The sequence below is a fragment of the Mobula birostris genome, chromosome 3 (assembly GCF_030028105.1).
Source record: "Mobula birostris isolate sMobBir1 chromosome 3, sMobBir1.hap1, whole genome shotgun sequence".
In the NCBI taxonomy this organism is placed as follows: domain Eukaryota; kingdom Metazoa; phylum Chordata; class Chondrichthyes; order Myliobatiformes; family Myliobatidae; genus Mobula; species Mobula birostris.
The window spans coordinates 208000743-208020098 of record NC_092372.1 but is presented as its reverse complement, the minus strand read 5'-3'; the positions used below and the strand labels follow the sequence as shown (position 1 = coordinate 208020098).

General features: G+C 40.0%; 1 protein-coding gene across 3 annotated transcripts in view; it reads left to right on the top strand.

Annotated features, from left to right (window-relative positions):
• ube3c (ubiquitin protein ligase E3C) overlaps nt 1-19356 on the top strand; it is a 152958-nt gene that overhangs the window by 122764 nt on the left and 10838 nt on the right. The window contains exons 21-23 of one of the 3 annotated variants that reach the window (XM_072254038.1): nt 2556-2744; nt 3604-3670; nt 17905-18035. In XM_072254038.1, coding sequence (XP_072110139.1) covers nt 2556-2744; nt 3604-3670; nt 17905-18035 — 387 coding nt within the window. Of the gene's footprint in view, nt 1-522; nt 2509-2555; nt 2745-3603; nt 3671-17904; nt 18036-19356 lie in introns of those variants that run through there. The other 2 variants (XM_072254039.1, XM_072254040.1) reach the window with 2 other exon arrangements.

Genomic DNA, 19356 nt, shown 5'->3' with positions numbered 1-19356 from the left:
GAAATTCTGGAGAAACTCAGCAGCTCAGGCAGCATCTTGGAGGAACAACATCTTGTATTCCATCTAGGTAATCTCCAACCTGATGACACGAACATCGACTTCTCTCAACTTCATACATTTTTTCCTCCTCCCTTCCTTCTTCAATTCCCCGCTTTGGCCTTCTCTTAACTCTCCTCACCTGTCCATTACCTCCCTCTGGTGAACCCCCCACCTTCCCTTTCTGTCATGGTCCACTCTCCACTCCAATCAGATTCCTCCTCCAGCCCTTTACCTTTTCCATCTATCACCTCCCAGTTTCTGTTTCATCCCCTCATCCACCTGGCTTCAGCTATCACCTTCTAGCTGGTACTCTTTCCCCTTTCTCCACCTTCTTATTTTGGCATCTTTCCCCTTCTTTTGTACTCCCAAAGAAATGTCAACTATTTATTCCTTTCCAGAGATGCTGTCTGACTTGCTGAGTTCCTCCAGCATTGTGTGTTTTGCTTGTGATTGTTACATGTAAGTTTGGTCACCCTTTTGCAGGAAAAATGTGAATTTTCTGGAAGGTGCAGAGAATGTTACCAAGTTATAGCCAAGAAGAAAGGTTAGTAAAAGCTATGTTTATCTTGCTTGGAACTGGTAACCTAGGGGAGATTCAGTTGAAGTGCATAAACTTATGGGATGGAGTAAACAAAATGTTTTCCCAGCAGTGAGGTCAAATACCAGATGGGATACATTCATATTAATGATGGAAGGATAAGAGGAGGAGATGAAGAAATAAATGTCTATACATAGCACTGTTGAATTTCTGGCTGAAAGGTTAGTAAGGCAAAAGCCCTTAAACATTTTAAAAATGTTTGGTGATATTTATAGGTTAAGGCAGGTGCTGGAAAGTGGGATTGAGCTGGGTGATTTTTGATTCCCAGTAGGATCTGGAAAGAGATGGATCCATCAGGCAGACACAGCATGGATTCAGTAAAGACAAGTCCTGTTTGACAAACTTATTGGAGTTCTTTGAGGATATAATGAGTGCAGTGGATAGAGGGAAACAAATGGATGTTATTTACTTGGATTTCCAGAAGGTTCCACATAAAAGACTTACCCATAAGATAAGGATACATAGAGTTGAGGGTGATGTATTAGCATGGATAGATGATTGGTTAACTAATAGAATCAGAGAGTTGGGATACATGGGTGTTACTCTGGTTGGCAATCCGTGGTGAGCAGTGTGCCACAAGGGTTGGTGCTGGACCCGCCGCTGTTCACAATATATATTAATGATCTGGAAGAGGGGACCGAGTGTAGTGTATCTAAGTTTGCTGATGATACTAAGCTGAGTGGAAAAGCAAATTGTGCGGAAGATACAGAGAGATTGCAGAGAGATGTAGATAAGGTTAAGTGAGTGGGCAAGGGTCTGGCAGATGGAATACAATGTTGGTAAATGCAAGGTCATCCACTTTGGAAGGAAAAAATGGAAGAGCAGATTATTATTTAAATGTTAAAATTGCAGCATGCTGCTGTGCAGAGGGACTTGGGAGTGCTTGTGCATGAATCATAAAAGGAAGATTAGCTGGAGCAGCAGACTTTCAAGAAGGCAAATGGGTTGTTGGCCTTCATTGTTAGAGGGATTGAATTTAAGAGCAGGGAGGTTATACTGCAACTGTACACGGTACTGGTGAGGCCGCACCTGGAGTACTGCATGCAGTTCTGGTCTCCTCACTTGAAGGAAATACTGGCTTTAGAGATGGTGCAGAGGAGGTTCACCAGGTTGATTCCAGAGATGAGGGCGTTAGATTATGAAGGAAGATTGAGTCACCTGGGACTGTACCCACTGGAATTCAGAGAATGAGAGGAGATCATATAGAAACATATAAAATTAGGAAAGGGATAGATAAAATAGAGGCAGGAAAGTTGTTTCCACTGATAGGTGAGTCTAGAGCTAGGAGACATAGCTTCAAGATTTGACTAGATTTAGGATGGAGTTGAGAAGGATCTGTTTTTCCCAGAGAGTGGTGAATCTGTGGAATTCTCTGCCCAATGAAGCAGTGGAAGCTAGCACAGTAAATATATTTAAGACAAGGTTGGATAGATTTTTGCATAGTAGGGGAATTAAGGGTTATGGGGAAAAGGCAGGTAGGTAGAGATGAGTCCATGGCCAGATCAGCCATGATCTTATTGAATGGTGGAGCAGGCTCGACGGGCCAGATGGCCTACTCCTGCTCCTATTTCTTACGTAGGATGGAATGGCAGATTGATTTTTATAAATTTTTGGATTTATTGATCCCATCAGAATATTCATACTAATAGTAAAAAAAATAGCTCATTGACACTAAGTATATTATTGCTTTTATAAATGTGGCTGGTGTTACAAGGTTTTGGTGCAAAAATGCTAATTGCAGAGAATTATGAATATAAATATAAATCTCACATTTAAAATTAAACCATAGCAAATAACTTGCTGAAGTGCAAAGGGTACTTTCAAACTAGAGAACAAATGTAATGCAGTTCATCACTTAAATACTGTACACAGTTAAAACATTTCTACAGTATTTTAACCGAAAGCCTTTTACATGTAGGTTGTGGAACTGAAGCTAGGTGGAAAGGATATTCCTGTGAGCAGTGCAAACAGGATAGCCTACATCCATCTTGTTGCAGACTATAGACTTAACAAGCAGATTCGACCGCACTGTCTTGCATTCAGACAGGGAGTGGCTAATGTTGTGAACTTGGAGTGGCTGAGGATGTTTGACCAACAAGAACTGCAGGTAAACCATAATACAACGTTTCTGTGCCTCTGCCATCCGATTTCTAAATAGACATTGAATCCATGAACACTTCCTCATTCTTTTCTGTTTTCGCACTATTTTTTATTTAACTGTTTTTATATATATATATATATATATATATATATATATATATATATATATATACACACACACACACACATATATATATGTGTATGTTTATTTTTTTCTATATTTATCATGTATTGCATTGTACTGCTGCTGCTAAGGTCACACATTTCACGACATATACCAGTGATATTAAATTTGATTCTGTGGGTCCCTTAATCTTCTGGATCAGCCTAACAATTGGGACATCATTGAATATTTTATTAAAGTCCGTTTTCCATTTATAAGTACTCCAAGCATAAAGTCTGGTGAGAACGTTATAAGATGTTGTAAAATTGTAACAAATTAGTTGGAGGGTGTTACATTTTGTAACTCCAAAAGCTAATCAAAAGAAAAACATGGGAGCTGGGAAATGGGTCTACTTAGTTTTACTTCAGAGAGGCACTCGCATATAATGTGGCATGATGATGTATGCCATTCTCGTGCTTTTACTTATAACTGATAATGAATTATGTAAACAATGTATTTACAATATTGCTCAACTATTAGTGAAATATTAAATACACTACAGAGGAGAGGGGAAATTATGGAATGTGATTTAGTTTGTAATTTAATTTCAGCAGATTATTGTAATTTTTCTAAATTTAGAGTATTTATCTTCATCAAAATTGCAGGGGAATGAAAAGCCTAATGTCTGTTACAAAGCTATTAAATTTGGAAAGACTTCAAAATATTTCTCTAATCCAAAGTTTGTTTTTGTTTCTGCCATCAGGTTTTGATATCTGGAGCACAAATTCCAATCGACCTGGAGGACCTGAAAAATTTCACCAACTATTCAGGTATGAATTATTTTTAAATGGCCAAGGAGTTATTCTTGATGAATCAAATAATGTCAAAACTTGGATGTGAAAAATAAGCAAATGTGATCATGCTGTTTGTAAAATTTGTACATTTGTAGTTGGAACATTTTAATTGGTGTTTTAAAGAAATAGGGAGTGCTTGTTGTGAAAAAATAAATCAAGCTAACGTTTTCACCCACACCAATCAGGTTATCCTCTCCTCTTGGACTCCAATTCTGGTACATGGTTACATTTCTCCATGTTCTCTGACATGTGACACTGCTTCTCCATCTCTGCTAATAAGTTCAAGTAAGGCATTGGCATAAGAGAGACACAAGGAATATACTTGTTAAAGCTAGAATGGTGGAATTTGGCTGCAAGGTAGCACCGTAAGTAAAATTTCACTTGTGTGGACAAGTCTGTCTGTCCAGCAGCTAATGTACAGAGGTAGAAAATGGGAGAGAAAAGTTTGTTTTCGTTTCCCAGGATAATCCTAGATTATTGTGCAGTTATCACATGGGGTAGTTAAGGATGTTAGTGCTCGATTTACTCCAGCCTGACTGAATGTATTATGTGTCAGCCAGGTTAAAAGCTGCAACTGGGACTTGAATGGGACCATTCTGAGTTAATGAAGAGTATAGGGGCTAAATTTTACTGGGACAACTTATCTAAAGAAATGTTGAAGGAACAAGTGTACAAATCAGCAGCGATTATAGCAAATGAACAATTGAGGGCTAGGCAGTTGAATTTGTTCTGTTTGGGAATGGACAAAAATTAGAGGACCATGGAAGAATCAGGCAGCATAGAGCAATTTGTTGGTATTTCCAGTGGTGCAACAGAGATGAAGTCGAATGAGTGAATTGGATTGATGAATGGCCATTAAGGAAGTCCTTATTCAAAGTTCAAAGTACATTTATTATCAAAGTATGTATATATTATACAACCTTGAGATTTGTCTTCTGACAAGTGGGAAATTAGGACCAGGCAATAAACCTTTTCTTTTAGATATTGGTAACATTCAGAAAGCAAGTGTTAATTCTGTTGAACTCAAATTTTCTAATTTTCATTTGTCATTAATGTTGTCATAAGCAAAATTATGAATAAGTACTTAACTTTTTGTGTTAAATATAGATAAACGGGCTGATGAGCAGACAATAGAGGGATGGACTATCTGTTCAGATTCTTGAAACAGAAATTAAAAAAGGTTGAAATATTCACAGGTCAGGCAGTATTTGCAGAAAGAATTAGCAGTAAAGATCCTTTTATCAAAAGGCAACTAGTTAGAGAATTAAAGTTTATAAGGTACAGACTTGGGGGGGGGGGCGGAATGTGTGAATAGGGTACATGAGGAGGCGAAGCAAAATATATAATGCCAGGTGGTAAGAGCCTTTCAACACACAAAATCTCGGAGTAACTCAATGGGTCAGGCAGCACTTATGGAGGGAAATGAACAGTCAACATTTTGGGACTGGAAAAGAAAGGGACAGAAGCCAGATTAAAAGGCAAGGGTGAGGAGTAGAAGGTGATAGGGCAAAGGTGATAGTTCATGAGGTGATGGGTAAATCCATTTGACGGGGGAAGGCAGGAGGGTAGGCGAGGGTGAGAAAAGGGAATAATGAAAACCTGTGAGGTGATAAGTAGGGAAAGCAAAGTGCTGAAGAAGAAACCTGATAGGAGAGGACAATAGATGGTGGAATAAAGGGAAAGAGGTGGGGAACCAGAGGGAAGAAGGTTGAAGATAATGGGCAGATCATGAGGGTGGAGGAAGGGAAAGGGGGTAGTAACGGAATAAGCTATAAGGGAACATGGGGGTGAGGGAAAGAGTGGTTATCAGAAGTTAGAGAAATTGATGTTTCTGCCATCAAGTTGGAGACTACCAAGACAATGTAAGGCTTCATTATGGTACTGGAGGTGGCCTTAGACAAAGACGCTAGTGTGGAAATGAAAAGTGGAATTAAAATGGATGGCTACCAGGAGATTTTGGCTGTTGTGACAGACAGAGCAAAGGTGCTCGACAAAGCAATCCCCAAACATATACTGGGTGTCAACCCTGTAAAGGAGGCCACACTATGAACTCTAGATGCAATACATGACACCAGTGGATTTGCATGTGAAGTGCTGCCTCACCTGGAAGAATTGTTTAGGGCCCTGAATGGTAGTGAGGGAGGATTTGGTGGGCCGGTGTAACACTTTGCCCAGTTGCAGGATAAGTACAGTAGCTGGAGGGTGATCAGTGTGGAGGATGAGCAGACAAGTGTGTCATGGAGAGAGCAAAATGCTGAATTCCTCTAGCATTTTGTGTATGTTGATCTAGATTTACAGTAGTCTCGCTGGTGCCTGAGTGAGAAGAACCTTTGTGTAAAGGTTATAAATAAAACTGACCTTATGCCATCTCCTCTCTGATCTGAAGCAATCTATGTGAGATGCTGCCTGGAGTTTAGTGTCTGAGTTATAGGAAGAGTTTGGCACACTGGATCTTTATCCTTTGAAGCATAGGAAAATGAGAGGTGACATCACAGAAGTTTATCGTTAAGGGATATGGATAAGATGGATGATCACAGTATCTTTCACAGGGTTGGGGGAGTCAACTAGAAGGTATGGGTACAAGTTTAGAGGGGAATGATTTAACAGAAAACTGTGAGGTGACTTCTCAAGATAGAGGATAGTGAATACCTGAAGTGAGCTGTTAGAGGAAGAGGTCAAGGAGGGTACAATTGTAACATTTAAGAAGTATTTGAATAGGTATATGGCGGAGATGTCTTGGAAGGTTCTGGGCCAAGCATAGGCAAATAGAACAAGAAGTGGGGTCAGCATGGACCAGTTGTTTCTGTGCTGTTTCCTGTTAGACTGTATTATCTTGCATTCCTTGTTCTTAGTTGTTGCAAGAGGATGGGAAGGGGTTACACAGGACAAACTATATATTCCTCTAATAGAGTGAAGACCAGGAGAGGTTGTTGACAGAAGTAGTGGTGAAGTGCAGATGCCCCCTGATCTAGTATTTGCAGTAAAATGAGCTCTTGATGTGTACCTTGTCATGGCCTTATTTGTCCTCCTGCACTACACTCTCTGCAACTGTATTCTGCATTCTGTTACTGTGTTTGGAATGAACTGTCTGGATGGCATGCTGACAAAAGCTTTTCACTGTATTGCAATACTTGTGACAATAATAAGACAATTATCAGTTATTTATTTCAAATTCCCAGTATCTGCAACCATTTTGCTTTCTAAATCACATTTATTTCTGCATTTCAATTGAGGGGCAATTTAGTGTTGGATTTAATATTAAATTTCATTATATTATTGCCCTCTACTTCAACTGAAGTAACCTTCCTCTGATTTATGTGCACGGATTATGTGTCAGGGTTAAAATAACCAGCCTAACCATTTTTAAATCCTTTTTATTGCATGTCTGAGAAGGTTTTATTTGTTAGTCGGCTAAGCACAGTTTGCCTTGTTTGCAAGAATGTTTTTAATCATTAATGTTAATTGTTGACATGGTGTTTCACGAAACAGCATTGACATTTCGTGGCTATGCAATGCCTGCTTTTTGGACTTGGTAAACAAAATTGAAAGATTTTCTTATATTTTAATCTGATGAAGTAGTATTTATTAGTCTGATACTAGTTATAATTTCTGGTTTCCGTTTACCTATGGCAATAGAAGCTGCAGGAACAGATTCTGGTTGTAAATTTTACTTTTATTCTTTCCCAATTAAATCTGCTCGCAATAAGAAAATGTTCATTCTGATTTTGAAATGTGTTGGCTGTATACATTAATCTGCTTTGTAATTAAAGATACTTCAATTCACATGAAATTATAAGGATACCTTAAATTCACAAGACTTTCAGTTAGTGTTTGGTCTTAATGCCAGAATTTAACTTTGGAATACTCAATAGCAAAGAAAAACAATTAAAGCTGTTATCTTTCATTGCACAATTCAGGGTTTGTAAGTATAATCATTTTGAGTATATTCAAGAACAACTTGGGTGCAGTTGTTTACATTATTTTATTGATATCTGTATGCATGGAATACTATAGTCTAAATCATAAGCTCCATTGTATCATCATATTTTATATTAAACTAACTATGCTTGTTCCTGCGGAAATGCTTTAGCTTTAATTTTAAATCCTTAATGTTAATTCAAAGAAACTGTTCTCCAAAGAATTGTGGTCATAATTGAGTTTTGTTAGCGTTGATTAATTTCCATTTTCACTTAGTGTTTTTGATCTGATGGGCTTGGAGTTGAATGATTTTTGAGTGGTGAGGTATTTTTGTTAATGAGATGGTGTCATGTGAATTTCAAAAACAATTTTAGGTTTTGTTACAAAACTGTTAATAACTTCAGAAATCCAGTTATTTTTTAGCTGTATTTGACTCCCTTGATATTGATTAATATATTGGAGCCATTAAGCATATTTGTATAAGATCAAACTTAATTTTTAATCCTTTACTGTCTGGCAGTCTCTAAAATGTATTTGGAATATCAACAAAATGGTTAGTAGCTGCTGGTCAACAGGAACTGAATGGTGCACAGGCTGAAATGGTTGAATGGTACATTCCTTTTTCATTTATTATCTGGATATGTCTGACAGCTAAGGATTGCCAATGATATGGTGATGATGAGCTGCTGTCTTAAATTGCCGCAGTCCTCCTGGTGCAAGTGCTTTATTGTGCTTTGGGGTCAGAAGTTCCAGGATTTGGGCCAAACAATGATGAAAGAACAGCAATCTGTTTCCAACTCTGGATGATATGCAATTTAGAGAGGAACCTGCAAATTGTTATTTTTGTGTCTAATTGTTTTCAGAATTAGGGCATCATTGACAAAGAATTATTGCTCACCTCTAATTATTCTTGAGAGCTAGTGTGCCAGTGTGGTGCTGGTACATGTTGACTTCAGTTTTACCAGGAAACCGATATTAAAGGCAGTTGCTATCACCTCACCTATGGACTTCATTTCCTTTGGAATATGTTCAGACCAAGGCTTCAATAAATTCTAGAGACTAGTAGTGCTATCAAAACCAGTACTCTTGACTATCTCCCTGGGATTTAGGCTGTGGAATATGATGGCCATCAATCCTATAAAATGAAGCACACTGACAATTTTCAGACCAGGATGTGCTTTGTGTACACGACTAAGTGCAACTGCAATACTTGTATTCAGAAAATATTGGGCACCATTGTGGCAGTTAGTGTAATTCAGCTGCCTCATTCTGTTTCACCTTCATGATGTGATTACTCATTGCTGAATCTCAAATCTAATGCGTGATGTAACTGGACTGGTCTGAATCATAATTACAGGTTTAAGGTTATTCTAATCTGTTGACACTTCATTGTGAATGACACCCATTTCCGAGTGTCCTTTTACATCAAAGGAAGGACGCACGATTACCAGCAAAAACACATTCGAAAGAAAGCTACAAATATTATATGACCAGTAACTGAGAAAGAAACCCATGAATACCGAGAATGCTGGACCTGCTTGTTTGACTAAAGACACTAGAGGACCTCAGCAGATCAGGCAGCGTCTATGGAGGGAAATGGAAATTGACATTTTGGGTTGAAACTCTTTACCTATCTATAGGTGGATATATAGATCTATCTATATATGTATAGTTCCCTTTATCAACTTTAGAGTTTTTTGCATGTGAACCAACATGTTGGTGACTGTGCAATAGTTTGCTGTAATTCATCATTCGCTGTGAAAAACCAGGCTGATTCTGGGTTAACTAGGAAAGCCTTCCAAACCCGGGTATCTCCTCATAGGCTGGCTCATTTACGATACAAAACATATGTGTTGTGTAAGCCATTGGAATGCTGAAACGTTTCAGCAAGCCTTCATTGCCTCTGTGGTACTGTGCGATATGAAGCTCAGAACTTTATTGTGCAGATATCAACAAATAAAGGGCTTAAGGGTTAAAGTTAAGAAAAGAATTGACAGTTTGATCATTGTTGAAGATGTATGCACTGAAGTAGGAGGGACAGCAGTGGCAGATGGGGTATGCAGCTCTAACAATTTGCAAGTTCAACATCATTTAGAATAAATCAGCCTGCTTGATTGGCATTCGAGGACTCCGTCAATCATCCTAAACATTTACTTCTTCCGTTGCTGGAATCCTGTGGCATCTGCAAAATGCGCTGCAGATACAGTGCCTATAAAAGGTAGTCACCCTCCTTGGAAGTTTTCATGTTTTATTGTTTTATAATATTGAGTCACAGTGGATTTGAGGGTGGATAAAACTCCTGGACCTGATGGAATGCACCCTTGGGTTTTGAAGGAAGTAGCTGGAGAGATTGCAGAGGCATTAACAATGATCTTTCAAGAATCGACAGATTCTGGCATTGAGCTGGATGACTGAAAAATTGCAAATGTTACTCTGCTATTTAAGAAAGGTGTGAGGTAGCAGAAAGGAAACTATAAACCTGTCAGTCTGACATCAATGATGGGGAAGTTGTTGGAATCGATAGTTAGGGATGAGATTATGGAGTACCTGGAGGCACATGACAAGATAGGCCAAAGCCAGCATGGTTTCCTGAAAGGAAAATCCTGCCTGACTAAGCTACTGCAATTTTTTGAGGAAATTACAAGCAGGGTAGACAAAGGAGATACAGTAGATGTGTACTTGGATTTTCAGAAGGCCTTTGACAAGGTGCTGCACATGAGGCTGCTTAGCAAGATGGGAGCCCATGGAATTACAGGGAAGCTACTAGCATGGGTGGAGCATTGGCTGATCGGCAGAAAACAGAGTGGGAATAAAGGGATCCTATTCTGGCTGGCTGCCGGTTACCATTGGAGTTCCACAGGGGTCACTGCTTTTTATGATGTATGTCAATGATTTGGACTATGGGATTAATGGATTTGTAGCTAAATTTGCTGATGATACAAATATAGGTGGAGGAGCGTGTCGTGTTGAGGAAACAGAGAACCTGCAGAGAGATTTAGATAGTTTAGGGGAACGGGCAAAGAAGTGACAAATGAAATACAATGTTGTAGAGTGTATCGTCATGCACTTTGGTGGAAGAAATAAACGGGCAGACTATTATTTAGATGGGGATGGAATTCAAAATGCAGTGATGCAAAAGGACTTGAGTGTCTTTGTGCAGGATACTCGAAAAGGTAAACTCCAGGTTGAGTTGGTTGTGAAGAAGGTGAATGCAATGTTGGCATTCATTTCTAGTGGTATAGAATATAACAGCGGGGATATGATGTTGAGGCTCTATAAGGCACTCGTGAGACCACACTTGGAGTATTGTGTGCAGTTTTGGGCTCCTTATTAGAAAGGATATACTGACATTGGAGAGGGTTCAGAGAAGATTCACGAGAATGATTCCAGGAATGAAAGAGTTACCATATGAGGAACATCTGGCAGCTCTTGGGCTGTATTCCCTGGAGTTCAAGAGAATGAGGGGGGATCTCATAGAAACATTCCGAATGTTAAAAGGCATGAACAGATTACATATGGCAAAGTTATTTCGCTGGTGTGGAGTCTAGGACACGAGGGCACGACTTCAGGATTGAAGGAAGTCCATTTAGAACAGATGCAGAGAAATGACTTTAGTCAGAGGGTGATAAATCTGTGGAATTTGTTGCCACGAGCGGCTGTGGAGGCCAAGTCATTGGGTGTATTTAAGGCAGAGATAGATAGGTTCTTGATTAGTCAGGGCATCAAAGGGCATGGAGTGAAGGCAGGTGAGTGGGGATGACTGGAAGAATTGGATCAGTCCATGATTGAATGGTGGAGCAGACTCAATGGGCTGAATGGCCTACATCTGCTCCTAAATCTTATGGTTTTATTTCAAAGGTACAATTTAATGTCAGAGAAATGTATACAACATACATCCTGAAATGCTTTTTCTTCACAACTATTCACGAAAACAGAGGAGTGCCCTAAAAAATGAACGACAGTTAAATGTTAGGACCCCAAGGTTCCCCCCTCCCCCTCCCTGCGTGTAAGCAGCAGTGAGCAATGATCCCCCCCCCTCCCCTCACCAACCAAAAAAAGCATCGGCACCACCACCGAGCACCCAAGTGTGAGCAAAGCTATAGCAAGGTCAGAGACTTGCAGTTACCCCAAAGACTTTGCGTTTCACCCAGTATTCGACATACCGTAGGTTCTCTCTCTCTCTCTCTCTCTCCCTAATAAAGGAGAAAGCGTGTCTCCATTTTCCCAACGAGTGGGGAGACATAACAAGCAACTCGCTGGTTTATGATGTTAAAAGTTCGTTACGTTGCTTTTTTCAAGCTTTGTGCCTGAAGATCACAAAGATCCTGGGACTCCAGGCACACAGCTGTGGATATTTCGATTCCCCCAACGACACGTGGGTTTCCTGTCGTGACACCAACCCTTGATCCACCCAACTCCAGAGCCCTGAGATCCTGGGCGTCTGAATCCGAGCTGGACTCTTAGGCCGAGCCTTTGGTGTGCCGAACAATGGCCGGTTATGGAACCCCGAGAGCAAGTCCCATTCCAGCAAAAAAAACTTATTCAGCATGTAATTCCAGGTCAGGGTCCTCAAAAGAACTCTGAAAGGGAAAAATAAAGATGGAAATAGAGCTGTTTCCGAAGATGCAAGCAAAGGAGTCGCCGTTTGGCGGCATTAACCCTCCTAAGCTCCACATTCTTGGCTTTTTGGACACTGATCAACAGAAAAAGTGAAAACAGATCTCCACAAAGTGATCTAAATTAATTACAAATATAAAGCACAAAATAATTGATAGCATAAGTATTCACCACCTTCAAGTTAATATTCAGTTGATGCACCTGTGGCAACAATTAAAGCTTTGTGTAGATAGGTCTCTATCAGCTTTGCACATCTGGACACTGCAATTTTCCCCCATTCTTCTTTACAAAACTGCTCAAGCTCTGTCAGATTGCATGGGGATCATGTGGCCCTTGTAAAGTCCAGCCACAAATTCTCAATTGGATTGAGATCTGGACTCTGACATTAACTGTGCTGTGTAGCTTTATGCTTGGGGTATTGTCTTGCTGGAAAACAAATCTTCTCCCATGTCGCAGTTCTCTTGCAGATTGCATCAAGTTTTCCTTCAGGATTTCCCTGTATTTTGTTGCATTCATTTTACCCTGTACCTTCACAAGCCTTCCAGGGCCTGTTGCAGAGAGGCATCCTACAGTACGATGCAACCACCAGCATGCTTTATGGCGGTGGTGTGTCTTTAATAATATGCAGTGTTCAGCTTATGCCAAACATAGCATTTAGTCCAATGGCCAAGAAGTTCCAATTTTAGGTTCATCATACCATAGAACCTTCCAGCTGACTTCAGAGTCACAGAATCAGAATCGGACTATTACCACCAGAATGTGTCGTGGAATTTGTTAACTTAGCAGCAGTAAAAAATAAATAAATAAGGAAAACAATTACAGTTACGTATATTGAATAGATTAAAAATCATGCAAAAACAGAAATAATATATATTAAAAAAATGAGGTAGTGTTCATGAGTTCAATGTTTATTTAGGAATCGGATGGCAGAGTGGAAGAAACTGTTTCTGAATCGCTGAGTGTGTGCCTTCAGGCTTCTGTCCCTCCTACCTGATGGTAACAATGAGAAAAGGGCATGCCTTGGATGCTGGGGGCCCTTAATTATGGTTGCTGCCTTGAAGATGTCCTGGATACTTTGTAGACTAGTACCCAAGATGGAGCCGACTAAATTTATGACCCTCTGCAGCTTCTTTTGGTCCTGTGCAGTAACCCTCCTTTTGCCCCCCCCACCCCCATACCAGACACTGATGCAGCCTGTTAGAATGTTCTCCATGGTACATCTATAGAAGTTTTTTTGAGTGTTTTTGTTGACATACCAAACCTCTTCAAACTGCTAATGAAGTATAGTTGCTGTCTTGCCGCCTTTATAGCTGCATCGATATGTTGGGACTAGGTTAGGTCCCAGTGATCTTGACACCCAGGAACATGAAACTGCTGTCTCCACTTCTTATCCCTTTTTGAGGATTGGTATGCGTTCCTTCATCTTTCCCTTCCTGAAGTCCACAATCTGCTCTTTTGTCTTTCTGATGTTGAATGCGTGGTTGTTGCTGTGACACCACTCCACTAGTTGGCATATCTCACTCCTTTACGCCCTCTCATCTCCATCTGAGGTTCTACCAACAATGATTGTATTAATCACAAATTTACAGATGGTATTTGAGCTATGCCTAGCCACACAGTCATGGGTAAAGAGAGAGTAGAGCAGTGGGCTAAGCACATCCCTTCTGGCAAACTCTAGCTGAGATTTCATGTGAGTTTTTTTTTCAACAGTGGTTTTCTCTTTGCTACTCTCCCATAAAACTGTGACTGAAGCACAGGGGCAACAACTGTTGTATGTGCAGTCTCTCTCTTCTCAGCCACTGAAGGTTGTAACTCCTCCAGAGTCCTCAGAGGTCCCTTGGTGACCTCCTTCACTAGTCCCCTTCTTGCATGGTCACTCAGTTTTTGAGGACTGCTTGCTCTAGGCAGATTTACGGTTGTGCCCTATTCTTTCCTTTTTCTTGATGATTGACTTAACTGTACTCCAAGAGATATTCAGTGACTTGGAAATTCTCTTGTATCTATCTCCTGACTTGTGCTTTTCAATAACCTTTTTACAAAGTTGCTTGGAGTGGTCTTTTGTCTTCATGGTGTCCTTTTTGCAAGGTTCCTGACTCACCAGCGGTTGGACCTTCCAGATACAAGTGTATTTTGAAACACTTTAACTGCACACGGGTTTATGTACAGCTAGGACATCTTAACTAAATATGTGACTTCTAAAACCAATTGGCTGCACTAGTGATGATTTGGTGCGTCATATTAAAGGGAGTGAATACTTATGCAATTAATTATTTTGTGTTTTATATTTGTAATTAATTTACATCACTTTGTATAAATCGGTTTTCACTTTGACAGGAAAGAGTCTTTTTCTGTTGATCAGTGTCAGAAAAAGCCAAATGAAATCCACTGTGATTTTATAGGCACCGTATCTGCAGCACATTTTGCAGATGTACCATGCAGCTACAGGATCCCAGCAACAGAAGTAAATGTTTAGGATGATTGACGGAGTCCTTGAATGCCAATCAAGCAGGCTGATTTATTCTAAATGACGTTGAGCTTTCTGTAAATTGTTGGAGATGCATACCCCATCTGTTGCAAAATGGCTAGACTTTTACATGTCTTTTAAAAAATCTGTAACAATGTTATGTTAAAAAGAATTAATTAAAAAAATTGAAAGAAAAATGTCATTGCAGAATTATGAATGCTGCTTAAGGATTAGTGAAGGTATATGGCAGAGGTAGTTTGTAAAATAGTGTGATTACATTCCAGGCTGTGCTTACTGTCGAGTGCATGATAAACCAGGGGTATAATAAAAAATTTGCTGTATTACTTGGAATGCCACATTGGCCATCTTACAAATGCAGTCAGGATTCCAACCAGCGGCTGACTTCCATGAAAGTAATATAGTTTATAACTAGGCCTTAATAGGTCATATATAATTACAGAATAATTTATTGGCCTGTTTTTTTGTGTAATTAAAAATATTAATTTATGTTGTTTCCAGTTTCTGAGATCAAGGATCTTGATCAGAATGTAGAATTCAAAACTCTAAATCAATACAAACAAAAAGAAATAAAAGGTATTCTGTATTCCGGGCAGAGTCTGGAGTTAACATTTCAGGCTGCTGACCTTTCACCAGAATTCCGTTGGAGGGCCAGTGAAAATGGTGAATCTTAATAAATTTTCAAACTCAGGAAAAAAGTGTTTCAACTACCACCTACCACCCCACCAGCCTCCGGGTCCAACATATTATTCTCCGTAACTTCCGCCACCTCCAACGGGATCCCACCACTAAGCACATCTTTCCCTCCCCCCCCCCCCTGCATTCTGCAGGGATCGCTCCCTACACAACTCTCTTGTCCATTCGTCCCCCCCATCCCTCCCCACTGATCTCCCTCCTGGCACTTATGCGTGTAAGCGGAACAAGTGCTACACATGCCCTTACACTTCCTCCCTTACCACCATTCAGGGCCCCAAACAGTCCTTCCAGGTGAGGCAACACTTCACCTGTGAGTCGACCGGGGTGATATACTGCGTCTGGTGCTCCCGATGTGGCCTTTTATATATTGGCGAGACCCGACGCAGACTGGGAGACCGCTTTGCTGAACATCTACGCTCTGTCCGCCAGAGAAAGCAGGATCTCCCAGTGGCCACACATTTTAATTCCACATCCCATTCCCATTCTGACATGTCTATCCACAGCCTCCTCTGCTGTAAAGATGAAGCTACACTCAGGTTGGAGGAACAACACCTTATATTCCGTCTGGGTAGCCTCCAACCTGATGGCATGAACATCGACTTCTCTAACTTCCGCTAGGCCCCACCTCCCCCTCGTACCCCATCTGTTACTTATTTTTATGCACACATTCTTTCTCTCACTCTCCTTTTTCTCCCTCTGTCCCTCTGAATATACCTCTTGCCCATCCTCTGGGTCCCCCCCCCCCCCCCCCCCGCCTTGTCTTTCTTCCTGGACCTCCTGTCCCATGATCCTCTCGTATCCCCTTTTGCCTATCACCTGTCCAGCTCTTGGCTCTATCCCTCCCTCTCCTGTCTTCTCCTATCATTTTGGATCTCCCCCTCCCGCTCCAACTTTCAAATCCCTTACTCACTCTTCCTTCAGTTAGCCCTGACGAAGGGTCTCGGCCTGAAACGTCGACTGCACCTCTTCCTACAGATGCTGCTTGGCCTGCTGCGTTCACCAGCAACTTTGATGTGTGTTGCTTGAATTTCCAGCATCTGCAGAATTCCTGTTGTTTTCAATTAATTTTAACTGTTTCTGAAATATCAAATGCTGTGCATTTTAAGTTGTAAGGAAACCCTACATTTCATCTGGTAAAGAGGCTAAAAGAAATCAGAAATAATTTCCTGACGAAGGGTCTCGGCCGGAAATGTCGACTGTACCTCTTCCTATAGATGCTGCCTGGCCTGCTGTGTTCACCAGCAACTCTGTGAGTTGCTTGAAATTCCAGCATCTGCAGATTTCCTCGTGTTTGAGAAATAATTTCTTCTCAGAACATTCCAATGTCAAAAGATGGCATACTTTGTGCTCATAATTCTCAAAGCAGAATTGGGCACTACTACCTCAAACAAGGGCAAATAAATGCACACATATGAGTGAGGGGCTTTTGGCCTGTTTTTTGTGGAGATGGAGGAACCAAGTTAGGTAAGGAGTTGAAAATAATGCTGTTGGATTGGTAAAATGTATGGAGTTTCAAAAAGACTGTCTTGCAAGCCATCCATACAGATAATTTTCACATCAGTGTTTTGAGTTGGTACAAGGTAAAACAATAACAGAATGCAGAATATAGTATTATAGTTACAGAGGAAGTGTAATGATAGTAGGCAGTAAGGTACAGTGTCGTAATGAGATGCGTTGTGAGGTCAAGAGTCCATCTTATTGTGTAAAGGGACCGTTGCATAGCTTTATAGCAGTGGGATGGAAGTTGTCTGCGAGCCGGTTGGTACATGATTTTAGGCTTTTGTATCTCATTGTTTATTTGTTTTCCTTTAATAGCTCATTTATCTGTTACCATGAACAATGTTATGAAAAATGTCTTGAGATTTTGTCTTGACAATTTCTAGAAGACAACCTCTAGACTACATTTCACAAACAAGAGAAAATATGCAGATGCTGGAAATCCAAGCAACACACACAAAGTGTTGGAGGAACTCAGCAGGCCAGGCAGCATCTATGGAAAAAAGTACATTTGACGTTTTGGGCTCAGACCCTTCGGCGGAACTGGGGAAAAAGAGATGAGGAATAGATTTAAAATGTGGGGGGAGGAGAGAGAGCGAGAAACACAGGGAGATAGGTGAAACCAGGAGGGGGAGGGATTAAGTCAAGAGCTGGCAAGTTGATTGGTGAGAGAGATACAGGGCTGGAGAAGGGGGAGGCTGATAGGAGAGACAGAAGGCAGAGAAACATTGACTGTACTTTTTCCATAGATGCTGCCTGGTCTGTTGAGTTCCTCTAGCATTTTGTGTGTATTGTCTAGACTATCTTTGGATGTTTTGATGTTTACCGTGAATAAGAAATGTGTTCAAATGAAGCGCAGATATCGTGATCTGAAGAATTTGTTCCTGTATTGCATTGTTCTATGATCACTTATCTGTTATTTTCAAAGTATGTTTGGGCGTTGCAATTTCATAATAACTTTTGAAGAGTGACTCTATCTATGTTTTCTCCTTCATTATAGGTGGTTATTCAGCAGACCATGCAGTCATCAGAATATTCTGGAATGTTGTAGAAAATTTCACAAATGATGAAAAGCGGAAATTACTTAAGTTTGTCACGAGTTGCTCTCGACCACCATTGTTGGGATTTAAGGTAAAGGTTCAGGACTTTTATGAATATCCTACATTTGGAAAAGAAATATATTGACTTTTTCATAAAGTGATCCAGTTTCCATGTTTTAATCATTGAAGCAAAATGACAGGAATAACATATTTCTCTTCACAAGCTTAAGGAGACTTCCAAAATTTGTTGCTCTCCAGTGAAGTTTCTTTAGCAAAGCTGAAGAGAAATAGAGATAGTACAATTGTCATTTCACTGTTAAGGCATAAAGGAAGAGAAAGTCTAAATCAGATTTTGTCATTAAATGAATAATTAAATCGTGGAGGTATTGGGTATTCAATCTGCTCTGCCATTTACTCAAATTTTGGCTAATCTGGTCTTGGCTTTGGCTTCACTTTGATGCTATTCCCTCTTTACTTTTGACTCTGTATTGTCCTAATCTTTGTTTGTCTAAACTTGGAGTAAGATTTGACCTTTTCAGCACTGTAGTTTGGAGAAGAAATTGCTCACTTTTTCTAAAATGGGCCATCCTTACTTTGAAACTACACTTAACATCTTCTTTACCAAGCACCTTCTATACTCAACACATTTGCTGTAACCCATCCACTTCAAGGTTCGATGTGTTCTGTGTTCAGAAATGTTTTTCTGTGAGCTTGAACCAGTCTGGCCATTCTGTTCTGACTTGTATTTAGTTCTGCATTTATCTTTAAATAAAATACGTGGTGCAATTATGACACTTGTCAATCCTGATCTAGTTGTTTTCTGAAATAAGTATAATAACATAAAACTGACATCTATTAAAGCTTTGTCATTCCATCATGCTTTGACAATAATTGTTTTTACATTTTCTTGTAAAGTGCATGCCAGCTCTTTTAGATATACAGTATCAAGTGCCATGTTGTCAACTATCTGTACTCTGCTATATCCAGTAGGATTCTACCTGACTGTTATTTGCAGTAACAGCATTTCAGCAAGTTGGTCTGATCTTCTGATGATGCCAGTTGGCATTCACTTTAACTGTCAGTGTGCTAATTAAGACAAAATGTAACTATATAGCCAAGTATTTTGAAAATATAAAGTACTTGTGTATATCATGTCAGAACTTGACTATTCTAATGTTTAAGGGCAGATCTGCAGAGCTCAGCTGTCCCTCATTTCCAACAATTGTTAGTGAATGAATCTTTAGAATTAAAGGGATATGTTCAACTTAAGACAATGAAATCTAGAACCAAGGTCATGCTTGTCTGAGCAGTAAAGCTGCAATAAGCAAATGTAACATGCATGGAGAATGAATTCCATGTTGAAGTATAGGCTGTAACATCTGTAAGACATAGGTCCCCTACTGATCTGCCTC